Below are 18,661 nucleotides of genomic sequence, written 5' to 3' on the forward strand. Positions count from 1 at the left end.
CTGCAGGATGTGTAGGAGGCGTGGGGATTTTATTAAATGGATTGGGGAGGTAATTGTTTCTCAAAACTCATCAATTATTACTGGTCTCACACACTCTGTTGTTTTCCTTGAAGCCCCAATTCATGCAGCCAGGGCAGCGTGTGAGAATCAGCTTCCATTTGAATGGGACAGGGAACATCTGGGAAACGTGACATCATCTAACGAATGTTAATAATTTTTTAATTATGATTTTTACCATGCGGGCCTCTGACTGGCGAGTTGCAGGTGCCCAGCCACACTCGGCGATTGCAGAGGATTTGCTCTCTTTCCTCAGAGATGAGGAGAAGAGCCAACCAGATGCATGTGAGGAGCCCCTAACTCTGCTTTGCCCAGGCACAAATGTAGCTTTTGTGACCCTGGACCCACTGCTTCTCCCTGTCCCATCAGCGCCTAGGGGGCGTACTGCCCAAGCAGTGACTGACTACAACTCCCAGGATGCCGAGCGCCGTGCAGACTACAACTCCCAGGGTGCGTTGCGAACAACCCTCCATGTGAACGACAAGGCCCAGGGTACCCCGCCCCGCGCCCTCCGCGAGCGCCGAGGAGCCAACGGGGAACTACATGTCCCAGGATGCCCGGCGGCAGGGGGACGGGTGAGCGTCTCCGGGCTGATCCCACTCCCCGCGTGGTGCGGGGGTGGGAGACGGAAACGGCGCGGCGGAGTCGGAAGGGGGTATGAGGCTGTGGACGGTGAGTGCGGAGAGGGCCCGGCGAGGGGGTAACGGGGGAGTGCGCTGGGGGGGGTACATTGAGGCAGGTTGGGGGAGTACAGACGGGGGGCAGGGCACTGAGGTGGGGGCTGACAAAGGGAAAGGACCGAGGGGGACTTGGGGGGGGGGGAAGAGGAGACAGGGGAGGTGGGGGCAGGGCACTGCGGGAGGGTAATGGATTTCCCCCCCTCATCTGAGGATTTTCTGCCTATTGATTTTTATTCCCTTTTATTTATTTATTTTTTCACTTTGAGTCACACTCCTCCTCAAATCCCCATAATCTCCTCCTCTCAGAGGCTGGTGCCTGTCATGTCCCTTGTCCCCTTCAGGACAATTAAATATAATGAAATACCCTTCAACTGTGTGAAATAAAGGACTCTCTCAGGTTAAAAGTCGTATTCTCTCCTTTCCTTAACTTTCATAACATTCCTTCCTAGCATCACTGATTATCTGAGAAATCGTCACAAAGGACAGAATTTGAGGAGCTTAACTATTCACCCACTCTTTGATGGTTCATGTATCTTGGTCAGTGAAACTGGACTGGCTCCTTTAACCTCCTGCTTCCTGGGTGTGAGCATAGTGGTGCAATAGTAGGACTACACACAGGAATTTTTGCATTCAAGCAAAGGTTTTCATTGACTTTTTTAAAATTAACAGTTTTGTAAGGGTAGTTATTTAAAATAGAAGTTAAATGGTAAGCTTAAACTACCTCATTTATGTCTCTCTAAATAGATCATCATTTGTGAAATGATGGTGTATAAGAGAAAACTGAATGAATGGAGCCGTTAGGGCAGATGGGAAATTTGCACTTCATTTTTCTGCTTGCTACAAAAAACAAACGAAAGGCTTGGTACCTTCGATAAATATGTTGCTCCATGGTGAACTCACCACCAGTGATCCCAGGGCAGTTCAGGGGCAGAATTTTAAGTTAGTTTTGAATAACCTCCCTTCCTCTCTGGGTCTTAAAAACAGTGCCCTGTTTTTATCCTTATACAGAGGGAGGATCACCATACTGTAAGACTTCTGAGGAAAGTAAAAAAAGGTAAATAGGGTATTCTGGGATTTTCCGCTTTCATTTCCAAAAAGAAGCACATTTTATGCAATGTGAAAGAGGCATGCTGATTTAAGTGCAATAGAGGAAACAGGAGAAAGTTAATTGGAAGGTAGGGGAGAGGGGTCGATGCTAATTTGAGTTCTTTCATTATCTGCCTTGAGTTAAATTCTCTGAGTTCTTTTTTCCTGGATATTGGTCCCATGAGATTCAGTGCAGTCTGCCTCAAAGTCACAGGTCATGTCCACTCTTGGCCTGTACGATCCCTGGAGGGAACCCCCTTCAGTGTGACAGCCCTTCTTGGGGTCCACTCTCTCTCCCATCACCTCATTAAACCACTAACACCCAGGGAAACTGAGTCGCACCCCCTGGGGGAATTCTGCACCAAAAAATTAAAAAATTCACACAATATTTTACAATTCTGCATATTTTATTAAAATAACACAATATAATCATGCCAGTTTCAGTTATTTTGGTAATTTATTTGTGACTTCCCCCTTTTTTCAGCTCTCTGTGATGACTTTCCCTTTTTTTCCTATATGAAATGTAAGCTGCTGCTTGCTGAAAGCTTTCACTCCGTTCTTTACTTTATCACCTCATCCCCAATTTCATCACTTGCTGCTGTGAAAATAGCTTTTTTTTGCTTGTGTGCGCTTTGTCCTTCACCTACCCCATGCTTTGGGCATTCTCAATCCTCGTTGTAATCAATGTACATCAATCTCCCTCCCTTACCTACGTTAATAAAAACACATTAAAAACAAAAAAAAAATTGACAGAGCATTCATACTTCAGGGTCCGTATGCTGCTGTGTTGTGCTTTGTGTCCATCATCCCTTTTTAGACTCTAAGCTCGCTTATTATTTGTTTGCTGTTACACCAATTGAATAGAACCAAGAACACTGACAGATTCAGTGCTTTTAAATATACCTTCTGAAAAGCAATTTTAGATCCTTGTGGACAAAAGAGAAAAGTGAGAGACATCACTACCAAGCTTTATAAATCTTAATAATTTCCTCCACTCTCACAGTCACTGAGGGTATATCTCCACTGCAGTTGTACACCCACAGCTGGCCCGTGCCAGCTCCTTCAGGCTCACAGGGCTTGGACTAAGGGGCTGTTTGATTGCAGTGTAGATATTTGGGCTTGGGCTGCAGCCTTAGCTCTGGGACCCTCCCAGTTCACAGGGTTCTAGAGCCCCGACTCCAGTCCAAGCCTGAACACCACCACAATTACACAGCTCCTTAGCCTGAGTCAGTTGGCATTGGCCAGCTATGGGTGTCTAATTGCAGTGTAGACATATCCTTAGTCCCTTCCCACCTTTAAATCTCAATTTAAAGCACTTCCTATTGCTTTGGCACATAACACAATTTGTAAAGGATTTTATGGTATGACATAAATATTTAAAAGTGTGCATTGTATTACTCCTCATGTTCTCTCCCAAGCAGTTATTTTACTGTCTGTGCTTCCTACTCCTACTGAGTCTTGCCTGGGGCTAGAACAGGGGTAGGCAACCTATGGCACGAAGGCAGCACGCGAGCTGATTTTCAGTGGCACTCACACTGCCCGGGTCCTGGCCACCGGTCCGGGGGGCTCTGCATTTTAATTTAATTTTAAATGAAGCTTCTTAAACATTTTAAAAACCTTATTTACTTTGCATACAACAATAGTTTAGTTATATATTATAGACTTAGAGAGAGAGACCTTCTAAAAATGTTAAAATGTATTACTGGCACGTGAAACCTTTAATTAGAGTGAATAAATGAAGACTCGGCACACCACTTCTGAAAGGTTGCCGACCCCTGGGCTAGAAGCATGACAGGTTCTTTTCTGTAAATGAATACACGTGTGGTAATTGAGCATGAGTGGATGTCTGGTGCAAATGAAGTTGCAGTGGGTGTTTGCACTGTAATGGGCCGGACAGACAAGTGCAGTAGGATTACTGTGGTAGAAGGGACCTTGGTTAATATTTCATCTTAAATGTTCACTGAACACTTGAATCATTTATAATCAACTGAGGATTCAGGATCTGAACGGAAACATTGCTCCTTCATTGCCACATGTTGAACAAGAAAAGAAAGACATGTTGTTATGCATCCAGGGAGGGATTGGTCGAGGGATAAAGGGAGCAGTTTATCCCAGCAGGGTCAACCTTGTGCTTGGGCATGGGGGGGTTGCCATTATTATTAATTGAACCTCTTTGTTTCTCACCATTCTCTTCCTCCTCCTCCTTCCCCCGCAGTTGGGACACCATGATGGATAACCACTTTGCTACAGCTCTAGTAATTGCCTGCGTGCTCTGCCTCATTTCCACCATTTATATGGCAGCCTCAATTGGTACAGATTTCTGGTATGAGTACCATAGCCCAGTCGGAAATGCCAGCGAACTTAGCAGGAGTATTTTGGAGGAATTCATCAGTATGGATGCAGATGAGAAGACTTATACAGATGCACTGTTCCGGTGCAATGGCACAGTTGGATTGTGGCGGAGATGTATCACTGTTCCCCAAAACTCGCACTGGTACAGCCCACCAGGTAAATTAGTTCATCCTCCAAATAGCATTTTACTCCACCTTCCCTGTTCCTTACTGCCTTGAGCTGCAATTTAAGGGTTGGGTATCAAACAGTATTTCCTCAGAATGGATCTATGTCACCTCTTTTTTCCAAAAAGCTTCTCTGGTTATTAAACAGGGCAAATATAACATTTTAAAGATGCAAAAGGAAAGTCTTGTGCAGCTGCTAGTGAGTGTTTAGAGAACCAGGATTTGATATGTTAAGGTCTTGTCTACACTTCAGTGCAGCTGAGCTGCTATAGCTGTATGCTACCTATGCCTACAGGAGAGCTTCTCTCATCAGTGTAGGTATTCCACCTCCCTCAGAGGCAGTAGCTATGTCAATGGGAGAATACCTCCTATCAGCATAGTGCTGTGTACAGCGGGGATGTGGGTTTTCCTCACTCATGAGTGATGCAGTTATACTAACATAAGTGGTAGTGTACACCAAGTCTCAGTTTCATCTTAAAGTGAGTCCAGTGTAATTTGTTTTTTTTCTGCACTTTGTTTTCCAACTGAGAGAGATATCGTTTATTGTTTTCCCCACTTTTTTAGAGGAAACAGTGTGGTTGAAAAGGTGTGGGCATTTTCTCACAATTCCTAAATGAAAATTTTTGAATATGCTTAAATTCTATGTTCCTGAAATTTTTCATTTAGAGACTGTTTGTTTTTCTGAACAATGAAAAATTGTCACAACATTTTCCCATGGAATCATTTTCTGTGAAACCCCATTTTTAATGAAGGATCTTTTTGATGAAAATTTCAACCATCTCAACTCAAAGGCATCTTTTAGAACTTCAAAGTGGCAATGGACAAATTTTCAGTGGGAACAAATACTATGAAATGTTTAAAAACTTGTTTATAGCAATAGAAGTGCAATAGAAGTGTTTAAAAAGTGTACTTGCCTTCCATGAAATGTTTAACAAGGCAGTGAGCTCTTCAAATGGAGCTAAACACAGCTGCTTTTTTTGGATGTCTAATTTAAAGAATGAAGAGCACTGACCATACAATATTTGGGTATCTCGCATCACACTTATTTCAATCTGTTGTATCAATAAGCGCTGGTGTAGACCTCTCTAGATTGCCTGGAGGTGCTGCATATTTTAATTTTATGTCACACTGAAATAAATGCACAATACATTTATTTTAATGGAATATCATTATAAAGAAAAAGTTATGGTTGCATAGTTAAGCACTCACTTTAATAATTTGGCAAGCACTCACGCATATTAGATATTTTACTTTCAACTACCACAACAACCTTCCTGAGGTGTCATGTAAGGGATGAGGCAGCTGGCTGTGAAGCTAGCTTGACACAACACTTGAGTGACCTATATATGCCAGCACAATTTTTCAATATTCCTCTCTGATGTAATACTTAATCTATAGTAAATGCAGCTTACTATTGTAACTCCTAGTAATGAGACTCATTAAAATGAGTCAGAGTATGACAGAGTTGTTTATCCCTCTGACAAGAGGACATAGTGCTCTTAAATCAGGAAATGAGAGTGGTGAACTGTGAAGGAGTTACGGTATTTATTGCTTCGACTGTAAATGTGTGATGTGAATTGATCCAGGAAGCAGTGGGATAAGGGGGAGTGGCTAGTCTCTATAAAGATTAACTATTTTTAGGGTGAGAACAGTTCTCGGAAGTAAAGGGATTTCTCATATAAAAAGAACAGCAGATACTGGATGGGAGCAGGATTGTCAAATGAAAATAAGGAATAAAACTAATGGTGGTTGTTGCATTTCTTCCCCTGTCCTTCCCCCTCCAGAAACTGATATGGTCAGACGCTGCATCAGTTTTTCCCTCTCTGATCAATTTGCGGAGAAGTACGTGGAGCCTGGGAACCACAATAGTGGCAGTGACCTGAACCGGACCTGTAAGTGCCTTTCACCTTTGGCAGGTAGATGTGCGGGATAAAGGAGACTGGGAAGGAAAAGAAATGAAGACATTTTCACTTCCAGATTCAATCATTAGAATTACTTCTCTCCTTATTCTCTCACTATTTTGATCTGCCCACCTCAGCCAACGCTTCATATAATAACCCTGGATATTAGTTATGACTTTAAGGCAAGGGTAGGTGATTTGTTTGTTTGCTGTAGGAAAGGATTAATTCAGAGAACAGTGTTGTGTTAAAACTCAGTAAGTGAACACACTTTCAAGTTCCTCCCTCTCTTTTCACAGCAGGCAGTGGTCCTTCCTAGCTCAGGTTAAAAGTCAGTGATGGCATAGTGTATGGGAATGAACATAGATGGGCAGGGAGAATGTCGGACACTGGCATGTTTTTAACATACCTATGGATGGATGTGTCTCTCTCTCTCTCTCACACATATACACAGATCTTTGGCGTTTGCAGTTCCTCCTGCCTTTCGTCAGCCTAGGGCTAATGTGCTTTGGGGCTTTGATTGGCCTTTGTGCTTGTGCCTGTCGAAGCCTCTACCCTGCCATTGCCATAGGAGTCCTACATTTCCTTGCAGGTGGGTCCTGTTATGTGCTCCAGTCCTCTCCATCTCCTAGCAGAGTGACTTGCCTGACTGTGTCAGCCAGGGCATCTGTACTGTGAGCTGATTGTCCTTTACTGTTTATTTCCTAGGTCTGTGTACGCTGGGCTCAGTCAGCTGCTACGTAGCTGGGATTGAGCTGCTCCACAAGAAGCTGCACCCACCTGATGATGTGCAGGGTGAATTTGGATGGTCCTTCTGCCTGGCTTGCGTATCTGCTCCTTTACAGTTTATGGCAGCTGCACTCTTCATCTGGGCAGCCCGCACCAACAGGAAGGAATTCACCCTCTTGAAAACATACCGTGTAGCATAAATAGAACACTTCATTCATGGCTAGTTGCTGCTTCACAGTATTTTGTTTCAATATTATAGGCCTTTTCCCACTCGTACGCCATCCTTCTTTTGGTCAGGTATCTGATCCGTGCACTGCATGCTTCTTGCCAGTTGAGTTTCAGTGGTCTGCAGGTTTTGAAGACAAAGGCCTCTGGGCCAAATTACCAAACTTGAACAGCTTTCTCTTGCCAGAAGTCTGCAGAATTTTAACAGACTTTTATTATATAATTAAAAAAAAAAAAACTTGTTTGTGGAATAGTCTTAAGAGCTCATCCCCCTTTTTAATTATACTACCCTAACTGGACACTCACATCTAAATCTGATCTGAAAAAACAGGAGAGGCATTGTGGAGCAGAGGATGAACAGGGGAAGAAAAGAGGGAGAAGAATGAGAGAACTGCAGAGTGTGAATAATATAGAATTGGGCACTACATGTTATGAGATCCCAGCAGGTAATGCACCCTAAGAGCACCAAGCAGACATGGATGTGCAGAACTGTGTGTAGAAATGTTATAGCTACATCTATGTTGTTACCTAGTTTGTTTCTCTTTCTCTTACTCTCATTAGTTTCTCCTCTCAGCCTCTTCTGATCAGGCTGATGTAATTGGGGCAGTCAGCTGTAGCTTTTGCGCCTGCTGTAAAATAGGGCCCCTCCCTTCCTGTGTTGGAGACAGACCTAATGCAAGGTTTGGATTTAATTTGGTTAACGTGTTTGTATGTGTGTATATATAAATAAATCTAACTTTTTTTTTTAAAGCTTGCTTATTTATCAATGTAGCATACAACAGGTTTTTTAAAAATGTGCTGCTTGTTTCCCACCTTGCCCCACACCTGTTTAAAACACAGAATTGTTGAGCCTTTACTCTGGTTTATTTATCAGAGTTGTTGTGAATTTGATTGAAAAAGGAAATGGCCTGAGCCAGATTAATACAACCTTGTCTGGTCACTGTTGTTCATAGTGCTCAAGTATGGGAGAGAGTTGACCAGTTTTTATACAAAGCCTTTTTCTCTTTGAGGAAAGAGAGTGGAGTTTGGTGGGGTTTTTTTTAAATCACTTAATTTTAAGGGTGCATGTTCATCTTCACATCTTTGAGTTAGAGGTGGAAAAACCTTAGTTTCCAGTTAGCTCATCCTGTATAGAAATCTGCCCTTCAGCTGCTCAGAGTCTGTCCCGCCTTTGTTGTACGGCTTGGGGGAAAACAAACCCAATATTCAGAGAGTAAATAATTCTGTTCCCAGTTGGTTAACAAGTTTTAACTCCCTTTCCTTGCTTGCTGCTGGTTTGATAAAAGAAACATCTGATTAAAAGTGAATTGAGTTGTAATAACTTTCTGAACAAGAGTACCCATCAGGATTGCATTTGCCGACTCAGCGAACCATACCAAACCTGATTCTCCTCTATCACCTGTGTAAATCTACAGTAATTCCATTTCAGTCGAGTTGCTTTGAATTTACACTGGTGTATCTGATAACAGCAGAATTTAGCTCCTGTCCCTTTGCTGGGCAGACAATCTTTCTATTACTCTGATAGCAACTGTCAGAGTATGAAGAGATGACATGATTTTGTGTTCTTTAGAAGAAAGCACTTCAGCAGAAGAAAGTGTAGTAGTATTTAAACATGCTTACACTGATACATCCTGCTGCTTAAAACTGGCATGTGCTGAGTAGCAGTGTGTGTCAGCTAAACATTGCAGTGCCTCTCCACCCTTTTGGAATTAATCATTTGAAAGATTTTACACAGTTGTCTCTACTCAAACCAAATTACTGGGTAAAGGGATAAATTTAAAAAAATGACAGTTGGAAGGATATGCTGATCATATGCAATACCTTATTATACTGTGGTGCACCAATATCAAACCAACTGCTAAGGAGTGCCTGTATATAATTGTGTGTACTTCAGCATCTGTATTTCTATCCAGGGATACCATACACCCAGCATCAGTGTTCACCATAGAGTTGAGAAATGGACAGAGCAGACTTTTGAATTCTAAGCTAAGGATAGTATCAATTTCCAAAGCCTTTTGCAGTAATGATGTTAACACATAGTACTCACAGTGCTTCATGGGTGCTAACAGAACAGCCATTATGGGATGTTGAACTAAAAATCTGTGATATAGTCACTGTTAGTGAGGTGTTGTAAAGTTGGTGCTCTGATCCTAGTGCCTGTGGGGGTGATGATTTATCATCAGTGCAGGGATCTTTACAAAATGAAAGGAGGTAGATCTGTCTGTGATACCAGAAAGCCACAATCAACCTGAAGCCAATGGCTGAAATGTCAGCTGCTGCATAAAAGAGTTTAGCACTATGTTGTTTGGTAGTTCCTTTCCCTCTGTTCCTAAAAGGTCTAGAATGGGGATGCCTCCTTCCTTCCCCAAAATGTCCCAACAGAGCCAATATCTACTCCAAGAGAGCACTGCATTCTTCTGTGCAGAGCTAAGAGTAACCAGAGAGCTTCTAGTTGCTATTTCATGACCTGATCTGTTCCCCCCTGCCCTGACATGTTAGTTCTCTTGGTGGGAACTTTTCTCTGATTGTTTCCTTCCCCTTTCCTCTTAAGAGCTAAGGCATTTGAACCCTCAGTGGGACATTTGTCTGCTTAGGTTGGAAGGAAGGAGGTGCTGCTATTGTCGCCCTTTGAAAAGGCGGCAGAGAAGCTGCTGTTGCTTAGACGTCTCTGCCAAGTTCTTTCTATGTTATTACTTAATAAATGGATGGTGCTGTAGCTCTCAGCTTTCCTGCATCAGTTCTGGGGCAGTGCAGTTTACAGGCAAGCTATCTTTTTTGTTTCAGCCAGATGATTGTCAAGGTTCTGGCTCCTTGATCCTTTTCAGCCTAAACCATAGGACCTCTCTCTCTTTGGAGCCAGATGCCTTCCCCCCCCCCCCAAAGTGTAAATCTGTAGATGTTTCTCAAATGCTGAAGCACTCTTTTTGGACACTCTAATGGGGGGTGTTTACCCCGCATGAGACTTGAATGGGTAAATTAGGCCAATTAACCTATAAGCTGGACCTGGAGGAAAGCTAAGGAGTGCTAAGGCCTAATTGGCTAAGGAAGTCCAGCTGTGGGAGGAGCTGGGCCAGATTTATAAAGCCAGGAATCTGGCAATAGAAAAGCGCTGCAGGGAAGTAGTCTGCATTCACTCCCTGGGAGAAGGGAGGTGTGGTTGGGGTTACAGAGGCAGGTAACCTATGGTTACTTCCTGGGAGATAGGAGTTTGGGCTGCAAACCCAGAGGAATGGGGTTAGCCAGAAGGTATAGAAACAGCTCAGGCAAGGGCAGCAAGGTTCAGGAGGGAACAGATGACTGCTGATATGAGTGTTCCTGACCTGGAACCCTGAGGAGAGGGCGGGCCTGGATTCTGCTACCAGCCACTGACGGAGTGGCACCTGGGGCAGTGAATGGTAAGGTTGCCTGAGACTGCTGGCAAGAAGAGACTTTGACTCACCCCTGGAAAGGGAAACAACATAGCAACCTGATAGGAGGCCTGAGTTATAAAGAGGAGGCTGCAGTTCCTGGGACTAGAGAGGAGAAGAGGTAGAGTGCTGGATGGGGTGCTGGCCTGGCAGAGCTAATCCCCAGAACCACCACAAGGCAGTGCCATCCACCAATCAGTAGAGCCCTCCATCACACACTCATTACTAGGGCCCTACCAAATTCACGGACTGTTTTGCTCAATTTCAGTCATAGCATTTTAAAAATTGTAAATTTTGTTATTTCAGCTATTTAAATCTGAAATTTCAGTGTTATAATTTTAGGGGTCCTGACCCAAAAAGGTGTAATGGGGGGGGTTGCTGCCACCTTTACTTCTGCACTGCTGCTAGTGGTGGCGCTGCCTTCAGAGTTGAGCAGCTGGAGAGTGGCAGCTGCTGGCTGGGAACCCAGCTCTGAAAGCAGAGCCACCACCACCAGCAGCAGCACAGAAGTAAGGATGGCATGAGATGGTATTGCCACCCTTACTTCTGTGCCGCTACCTGCAAAGCTGGGCCTTCAATCAGGAGCCGCCACTGTGAAGATAGCAGCGGAGAATTAAGGGTGGCATGGTATGCTATTGCCACCCTTACTTCTGCACTGCTACTGGCAGGGCACTGCCTTCAGAGCTGGGTGTCAGGCCAACAGCCACCTGTCTCTGGCCGCCCCGCTCTAAAGTCAGTGCAGAAGTAAGAGTGGCAATGCCATGATCCCCCAAAATAACTTTGTGACCTCCTGCCTCCCCTGCAGCTCCTTTTTGGGTCAGGACCCCTAATTTGAGAAACGCTGATCTCCTCTGTGAAATCTATGTAGTATAGGGTTAAAAGCACACAAGACCAGATTTCATGGTCCATGATGCGTTTTTCATGGCTGTGAAGTTGGTAGGGCCTGTCATAACATTTTTCCCAGATCTGGACCTTAGCGTCCAAAATATGGGTGTTAGCATGAAAACCTCCAAGCTTAGTTACCAGCTTGGACCTGGTAAAGCTGCCACCAGCCAGGAATCTATACAGTGCCTGGCGCACTGTGGTCTCCCCAAAACCTTCCCTGGGGGACCCCCAGACTCAGATTCCTTGAGTCTCACAACAAAGGGAATAAACCATTTCCCTTCCCCCCTCCAGGTGTTCCCTCCCTGGGTTCCTGGAGAGATATACAGAAGCAAGCTCGATGAATCTAAACAGAGGGACTGCACCCTCCCTGTTTCCAGTCCTGGAAAACACAAGTACTTCCCCCCCTCACCCAGAGGGTATGCAAAGTCAGGCTTAGTAAATCTAACACAAAGAGATTTCCCCCCCGACTTCTTCCTCCCACCAATTCCCTGGTGAGCTGCAGACTTAATTCCCTGGAGTCCCCACTAAAGAAAAAACTCCAACAAGTCTTAAGAAGAAGGCTTTCTATAAAAAAGAAAGAAAAGGACATAAAAATGGTCTCTCTGTATTAAGGTGACACATACAGGGTCATTTGCTTAAAAGAAAAAAATGAATAAACAGCCTTATCCAAAAAGAATACAATTTAACACATTCAAGCAACTACACCCATGTAAATACAAAAGAAAACAATATAAACCTATGGTCTTCCTATCTTTGTACTTACAACTTGGAAACAGAAGATTAGAAAGCCAGGAGACAGAAAGGGCTGAGAGGGTCAGACACAAGACAAAGAACTTACACCCAAAACTTCCCTCCACCCAGATTTGAAAAAGTCTTGTTTCCTGATTGGTCCTCTGGTCAGGTGTTTCAGGTTACTCCTTTCCAGGTGAAAGAGACATTAACCCTTAGCTATCTGTTTATGACAAGGCCCTACTCATTACAGTATATATAAAAAGAGTCCTAAAACCCTGATTTTTTTATATCCACATAGAACTTGGTGCTTTTTTAAAAAATAAAAAAAACAAAAAACAAACCACCTGAACAATGAAATTAGTAAATCCTGAAAAACAGAAGCTCTAATTCTGTTGCAGGCTCAGAGCCTAAATAAGTAACACACAGACGCTGAAAGGTGAAAAAGAGATTATATAACTGGAGGAAAAGATTATGTGGGTGAGTAAAAAGGCAGGCTCTAAAATATCTCAGGGCTTGATCACATGGGATGTGGAGCATGCTTGATTCCTGTTGACTTCACATTAGCACCTCACATAACAGAACCTAGAGCAGGGGTCAGCAACCTTTCAGAAGTGTTGTGCCGAATCTTCATTTATTCACTCTGATTTAAGGTTTCGCGTGCCAGTAGTACATCTTAGCATTTTTAGAAGGTCTCTTCTATAAGTCTATAATATATAACTAAACTATTATTGTCTGTAAAGTAGATAAGGCTTTTAAAATGTTTAAGAAGCTTCATTTAAAATTAAATTAAAATGCAGAGCCCCCCCCCGGACCAATGGCCAGGACCCAGGCAATGTGAGTGCCACTGAAAATCAGCTCGCGTGCTGCCTTTGGCACCTGTGCCATAGGTTGCCTACCCCTGATCTAGAGAGAGGTGAAAAAGATAGAAGCTGTGGAATGGGGGAGAAACTGCTTAATTATATCACTAAAGCACAGGCCAAGAGGAGTGGAATTCTGATGATACTTTAAGATATCTGGAGACACTTAAGCAGCATGGAGGCAAAGGAGGGAAAGTAGCCCTGAGGTATTCAGCTGTATGTTCAGAGACCAAGTGTGTTTGATTACAGGAATCCTAGTGTTTATTTGAGACCAAGCTGACTATGAGTACTCCAATCCTTAGCATAGTGGGTAGCTAACTTATTAAATTCAGTCACAAGTACCTTGCAGAGTTCCATACCCGCAGTGTTTTTCTGTTACAAAATATCTTCTTCTCAATTGCTAACTCTTTGAACACTTGGCTTCTTTTCCTGTCAGCACAGGGAAACCATTAGGAATACAGAATTGCAGGGAGTTAGCAGAGACCTGCACAGAGCAGGGAAGTGGTTAAAATAGACAGCAGCATTTAAAAGCAATGTTTCCCTTTCAGTGAAATAAACATAAGGAGGAACACTCAGTGCTGCAGGTGAGAATTAATCTTTATTAATGCAGTCATGCAGAAATTCCCCATCAGTGTTATAGGAGAGTGCCAAAAACACCCAGCACAGAAGAATCTGTAGATCACAGATCATTCACAAAAATCTAGAGACCAAGAACATAAAAATCTTGAGAACAAACTCTATTCCAGTCTCTGATTCTTTTCTACCATGTCTTCATTATTTATCTGTGGAAATAATGGAGAGAAACCAAATGTATTTATGATTCAGTAAAGAATAGTGGAACTAGTCCTTGGGAAAATCTATGGGAATTACCAGCTGAATGTCAGCTTCCAAGCACACGCTTACAGTCTTTTGTTGTCAGTGTAAAGAAACCATTCTTAAAAGGGAAGCTCATCTTCTAATCTACCACTGAAAGTTTTAATCATATGACCAAATTGGAAAAAATAAGGCACTGCACCTTAATTGGTAATATTAGATTAATCAGTGTAGATATGATCATTCATACCCTTTTAAGAAATTAGTATTAGAACAGGGGTAGGCAACCTATGGCACGTGTGCCGAAGGTGGCACGTGAGCTGATTTTCAGTGACACTCACACTGCCTGGCTCTTGACCACCGGTCCGGAGGGCTCTGCATTTTAATTTAATTTTAAATGAAGCTTCTTAAATATTTTACAAACCTTATTTACTTTACATACAACAATAGTTTAATTATATATTATAGACTTCTAGAAAGATACCTTCTAAAATGTAATACTGGCACGCAAAACCTTAAATTAAAGTGAATAAATGAATAAATGAAGACTCGGCACACCACTTCTGAAAGGTTGCCGACCCCTGTATTAGAATATGGAGGAGCGCTCTGGATCATCAGGTCCCTTATCTCTCCCAAGGTTTCCCACAGATCATTTTCTTGTGTTTTGTACCATCTAAGTGTAGTTGTCCCAGAGGCATTCACCTTTAGCTTTCCATTTCTGAATTTCATCCCATTATCTTTAGATTTTAAAGACGATACAATCTCAATGTGAGACCAGCAATGGCCATTTCCCTCCTCATCAGTTTTTATATACAATATTTATCTGGCACTTCTAACACCAAGTTATGCATTGACTCACAATCTGTTTTACCATGCTCAGGGCAGGTCTACATTAGAAGTGCTACATCGGCGCAGCAGCACTGCTGAGGCGCATCTGGTGAAGGTGCTCTATGCCAACGGAAGAGCGTCTTCCATCGACATAGCACTGGTGTGTACAGTGCTTAGGTCACTAACTTGCATTGCTCAGAGGGTGTCTTTTTCACACCCCCTGAGTGACATAAATTATATTGAATTAAGTGGTAGTGTAGACCTGCCCTTGGTCAATTCTATGATTTAGAACAATGAGTGTTGAAAACGAGTGTCCTTTAGTATTATGTGAACACATCGGACACCTGTTATTTATCGTGACAATCTGAAATGAACATCTATGATTTATTGTCTTTACATACATTTCAGATTCTCTATTGCCCTAGATGTGTGTTCCCTGCTAGTGTGATTTGTGGATTTCAGCAGATAAAGATAACGTTCCCTTTCTTTAATCTACTCATTCTTTTCTCTATTGAAATAACTACACCGTAGAGTAACGTTTGCTCTTATTATTATTTGCATTACTGTGGAACCTAGGAGCCCTAGTCATGGACCAGTACTCCATTGTGCTAGGTGCTGTACAAACAGAACAAAAAAGGTGGTCCCTTCCTCAAGGAGCTTACAATAAGACGAGAGCTCTTGAGTTTTTACAGCAAGGCACCCAATAGGGAGTGAGGGAAACTAGGATCAGAAGTTGTTCTATGAGGTAGTGTCACAAAACCCTCCCTTACTGCAAAAATGTTACTTCTTCCTCTATTTTGAACTGGAGCTTTCAAAACCCCCAACGTACATTTCTGCAGCAGTACTAACCTTGGTGGGAAATCAACTCAGTAATTATATAGCTGTACAGACACCACATATGTGGCAGTGGGAGCCACATGATAAATTGCAGAGCCATGTGATAAATTGTACTTATCAGGGAAATGTTTTTTACCAACTTTCTTTCTTCCTTCCTTCTCTCCTGTTTGAATGTTGTGTTATATTAAATGGATGTAGAATATTGCCTCGTGTATCTTACTGTTTGCAAAAAAGATAAACTCACTGTATTTTGTATCATTTTATTTGCAAAGGAAAAAAAACCCTTAATATATTTTCTAACAAACCAATCTCTACAAATCTATGACTTTAAACAACATATTTTAAAAGTATTTGAAATAGTCACCTAAAGAACAAGATTGATTGTCGTATATTCTTTCAGAATCCTTAAATGGCTGGGAATTGCCACAGCAACTGTGGTGTTGGGTATTGTGCACATCTTCTTGCTGTACAGCGCATTGGAACCAGACACAATAAATCTGAGCTCTTGCAAGCACCCAAAGCACTAAGTGACACTGAAAATCACATCAGTCAAGGAGCCTTTCTGTGCCTCTTATCTCCCACAGCTGTCTGTATCCTTAATATTAACACTCTTCACTGTTAGCAGTATCCTATATATTTGAAATAGAACTTCTTGTTGTGTGATGGGCAGAAAATTCATGATATAGTAACATGAATCCCAGCCTGGGACCATGCATCAGCAGTTATGATTTTACCTTTACCATCTCTGGGCTTAAAGGGTTAAACCACAGAGCTGCTAAACCTTCCCCTTTCTAGAGAGAATCAGAAAGCCCTGGCTTAGGGAAGGAGAGAGTGGATGTCATGCTGGAGGGAGCTTCCTGTGCCTACCCAGCTGCCAGTCCCCTGGAACCTGGTGTCTGAACCTTAGGCTATCTACACTAGCTCAAGCAGGTGTGATTTACCACGAGTGCTGGTGGCAGCTGGTGTCCACGAGGGGATGGATCCCTGTCTATGATGGAAACAGCCTGGTGTGGACAGACCACAAGGGACTCACGGTACCCGCTCCGTGTTGTGCTGACAGTAGGAGCGGTGAGTCTGGGTGGGGTGCTTCCACAGGATGTGGAGCAAAAGAAGAAGGGAAACAATCCAGTAGCCAGGCGGGGGGAACCTCTGTCAGCTTCAGCCACATCCGGGGTAGCACAGGGGGAGGAGTGATGTGTCTCAGCTGCAGCTCAGCAGGGACCACTTCCCTCCAAACAGCACATGGAGGGGTCTGTGTAGCTACAGACCCCTACTAGCCAGCCAGCACAGAGACAGTTTGCGGAGAGATAGAGGTAATCCATGGCTTGTGTAGCAGAGGAAGCTGTGGGTCAAGGCTGAGATGCCATGACAGAGCTGTGAGGGGAACCAGGCCAGCTTCTCTAGCCTCCAACCCAAGAAGCGGGGTGTTCCCTTCCAGACCTAATGCTCTCCTTGCTGTAATGAGCACCAAAAGATAAACTAAGACAGTCAAGCAGGGAAACAGTGTAGGCCTGCTACATGCTACAGAATTTCCCCCCCTTTTGAAGCCAGTTGTGAACAGTCACAATAGCTCACCAGTCAATGTAGACTAGGACCAATCACACTGAGCATTACATCAGTTAACCATAATTAAGGCCATATCAAATTGCATTCTTCATCTTGCAGCTGACCATGATTAAACTACAGGTCGAAGCCCAGTTAGCAGATGTTGTGCTGGACACCGTTTTTCTTGTTCCGCACAGATCACATAGTTGTGTTCAGACTAGTGCTAGCTAAGTTGTTTTTTCCCATGCATTTTCAAACACAGTAACATTTAGTAGTGAAGACAAGCCCTGGGAGGGCATTTTCTACATTGACTGGGTACAGGCGGCTGGCCTTACAGGCTTGGAGGAATGTGTAGATGAGTTGCAGTGGGACCTTTCTGTACTGACTGGGTTTCCTTGTTAATCCTCTGAGAGTCATTTCTTGCTCCACGAAGTTTACTTGTACAAATAAAAATGCAAGTTTACACTGATCTTGATTTAGTCATTAATTAAATCTGCAATGTAATTATTGAGAAGACTTTACATTTATTATAGAGACCTGACTGGATGATACTGGGGGGGCTGTCTGGCTGGTAGGGGTGTGGACAGTGAGGCACGAGTTGCTCACCAGTGCTCAGCTGGTGCTGCATATCGGCTGTTTGCTGTTTAGTTTCAGGGAGGCATCATTTCAAGAGGCTGCAGAACCATCTCCTCAGCCCTTGAAATGGTGTTTTTTACCTCTTGGAGCTGAGCACTGCATGGTTCGGGGGCTGTACAGAGAACTCCCTTAAACCTACAGTTCCCTGGTTAATGGACTTCTTCTCTGGCCTGCTGTTGGAATCACTGTCATTTATTACCCAGATTAACTTTAGTGTTGGTGTGGACAATGACTCTACCAGTGAGATGGTTTGGGCTGTGTTTCTATCAGTATCTGGGTAAAACTCAGCTCCATTATCCCAGAACTGGAGGGCAAAGTTTCTGCTTTCCACGTTGTGACGGGTTGGATAACAGAAACCTCTTTGGGACTGCCATCTGATGTGCCCAGACTACCTCTCAGCCTGTTTTCTCTGCCAGGCTGGGACTTCAGTACCTTGCCTTGTTTGAGCCAGACACGCTTGCCTGCTGCCAATACAGATCCAAGTCTGACCCATGTCCTCTACAAGCTGCAAGCTTAATTGAAAACAGCTCAAGAAGTGTTCCTGTCTCCAGCACTCAGATACCCAGCTCCCAATGGGATCCAAACCCCAAATAAATCCATTTTACTCTGTATAAAGCTTATACAGGGTAAACTCATAAATTATTCGCCCTCTAGAACACTGATAGAGAGGTATGAACAGCTGTTTGCTCCCCCAAGTAGTAATACATACTCTGGGTTAATTAATAAGTAAAAAGTGAGTTTATTAAATATAAAAAGTAGGATTTAAGTGGTTCCAAGTGGTAACAGACAGAACAGAGTGAATTACCAAGCAAAATAAAGTAAAACATGCAAGTCTAAGCCTAATACAGTAAGAAAACTGAATACAGATAAAATCTCACCCTCAGAGATGTTTCAATAAGCTTCTATTACAGACTGGACACCTTCCTAGTC

General features: G+C 43.2%; 1 protein-coding gene across 2 annotated transcripts; it reads left to right on the plus strand.

The window, feature by feature from the left end:
• The first annotated feature begins 522 nt into the window (after positions 1 to 522).
• CLDND1 (claudin domain containing 1) lies at positions 523 to 7,938 on the plus strand. Of its 2 annotated transcripts, XM_030533036.1 has the most exons (5): positions 530 to 729; positions 4,039 to 4,331; positions 6,124 to 6,231; positions 6,692 to 6,829; positions 6,946 to 7,938. In XM_030533036.1, exons 2-5 carry the CDS (start codon positions 4,049 to 4,051, stop codon positions 7,164 to 7,166), a joined length of 750 nt encoding a protein of 249 aa, XP_030388896.1. In that variant the 5' UTR covers positions 530 to 729; positions 4,039 to 4,048; the 3' UTR covers positions 7,167 to 7,938. The 2 variants fall into 2 exon arrangements, with proteins under 2 accessions (XP_030388906.1, XP_030388896.1); XM_030533046.1 differs by lacking the exon at positions 6,692 to 6,829 and having other exon boundaries at positions 523 to 729.
• The last annotated feature ends 10,723 nt before the right edge of the window (positions 7,939 to 18,661 follow it).

The sequence above is a fragment of the Gopherus evgoodei genome, chromosome 1, assembly GCF_007399415.2.
Source record: "Gopherus evgoodei ecotype Sinaloan lineage chromosome 1, rGopEvg1_v1.p, whole genome shotgun sequence".
Taxonomy (NCBI): Eukaryota; Metazoa; Chordata; order Testudines; family Testudinidae; genus Gopherus; species Gopherus evgoodei.

Bases quoted from the DNA above. Each gene is read 5' to 3' on its own strand.
- CLDND1 (XM_030533036.1), top strand. From the start codon at position 4,049: ATGATGGATAACCACTTTGCTACAGCTCTAGTAATTGCCTGCGTGCTC. The intron at 6,232-6,691 runs GTAAGTGCCTTT...ACATATACACAG, and splicing joins CAGTGACCTGAACCGGACCT to ATCTTTGGCGTTTGCAGTTC. The intron at 6,830-6,945 runs GTGGGTCCTGTT...TTTATTTCCTAG, and splicing joins AGTCCTACATTTCCTTGCAG to GTCTGTGTACGCTGGGCTCA.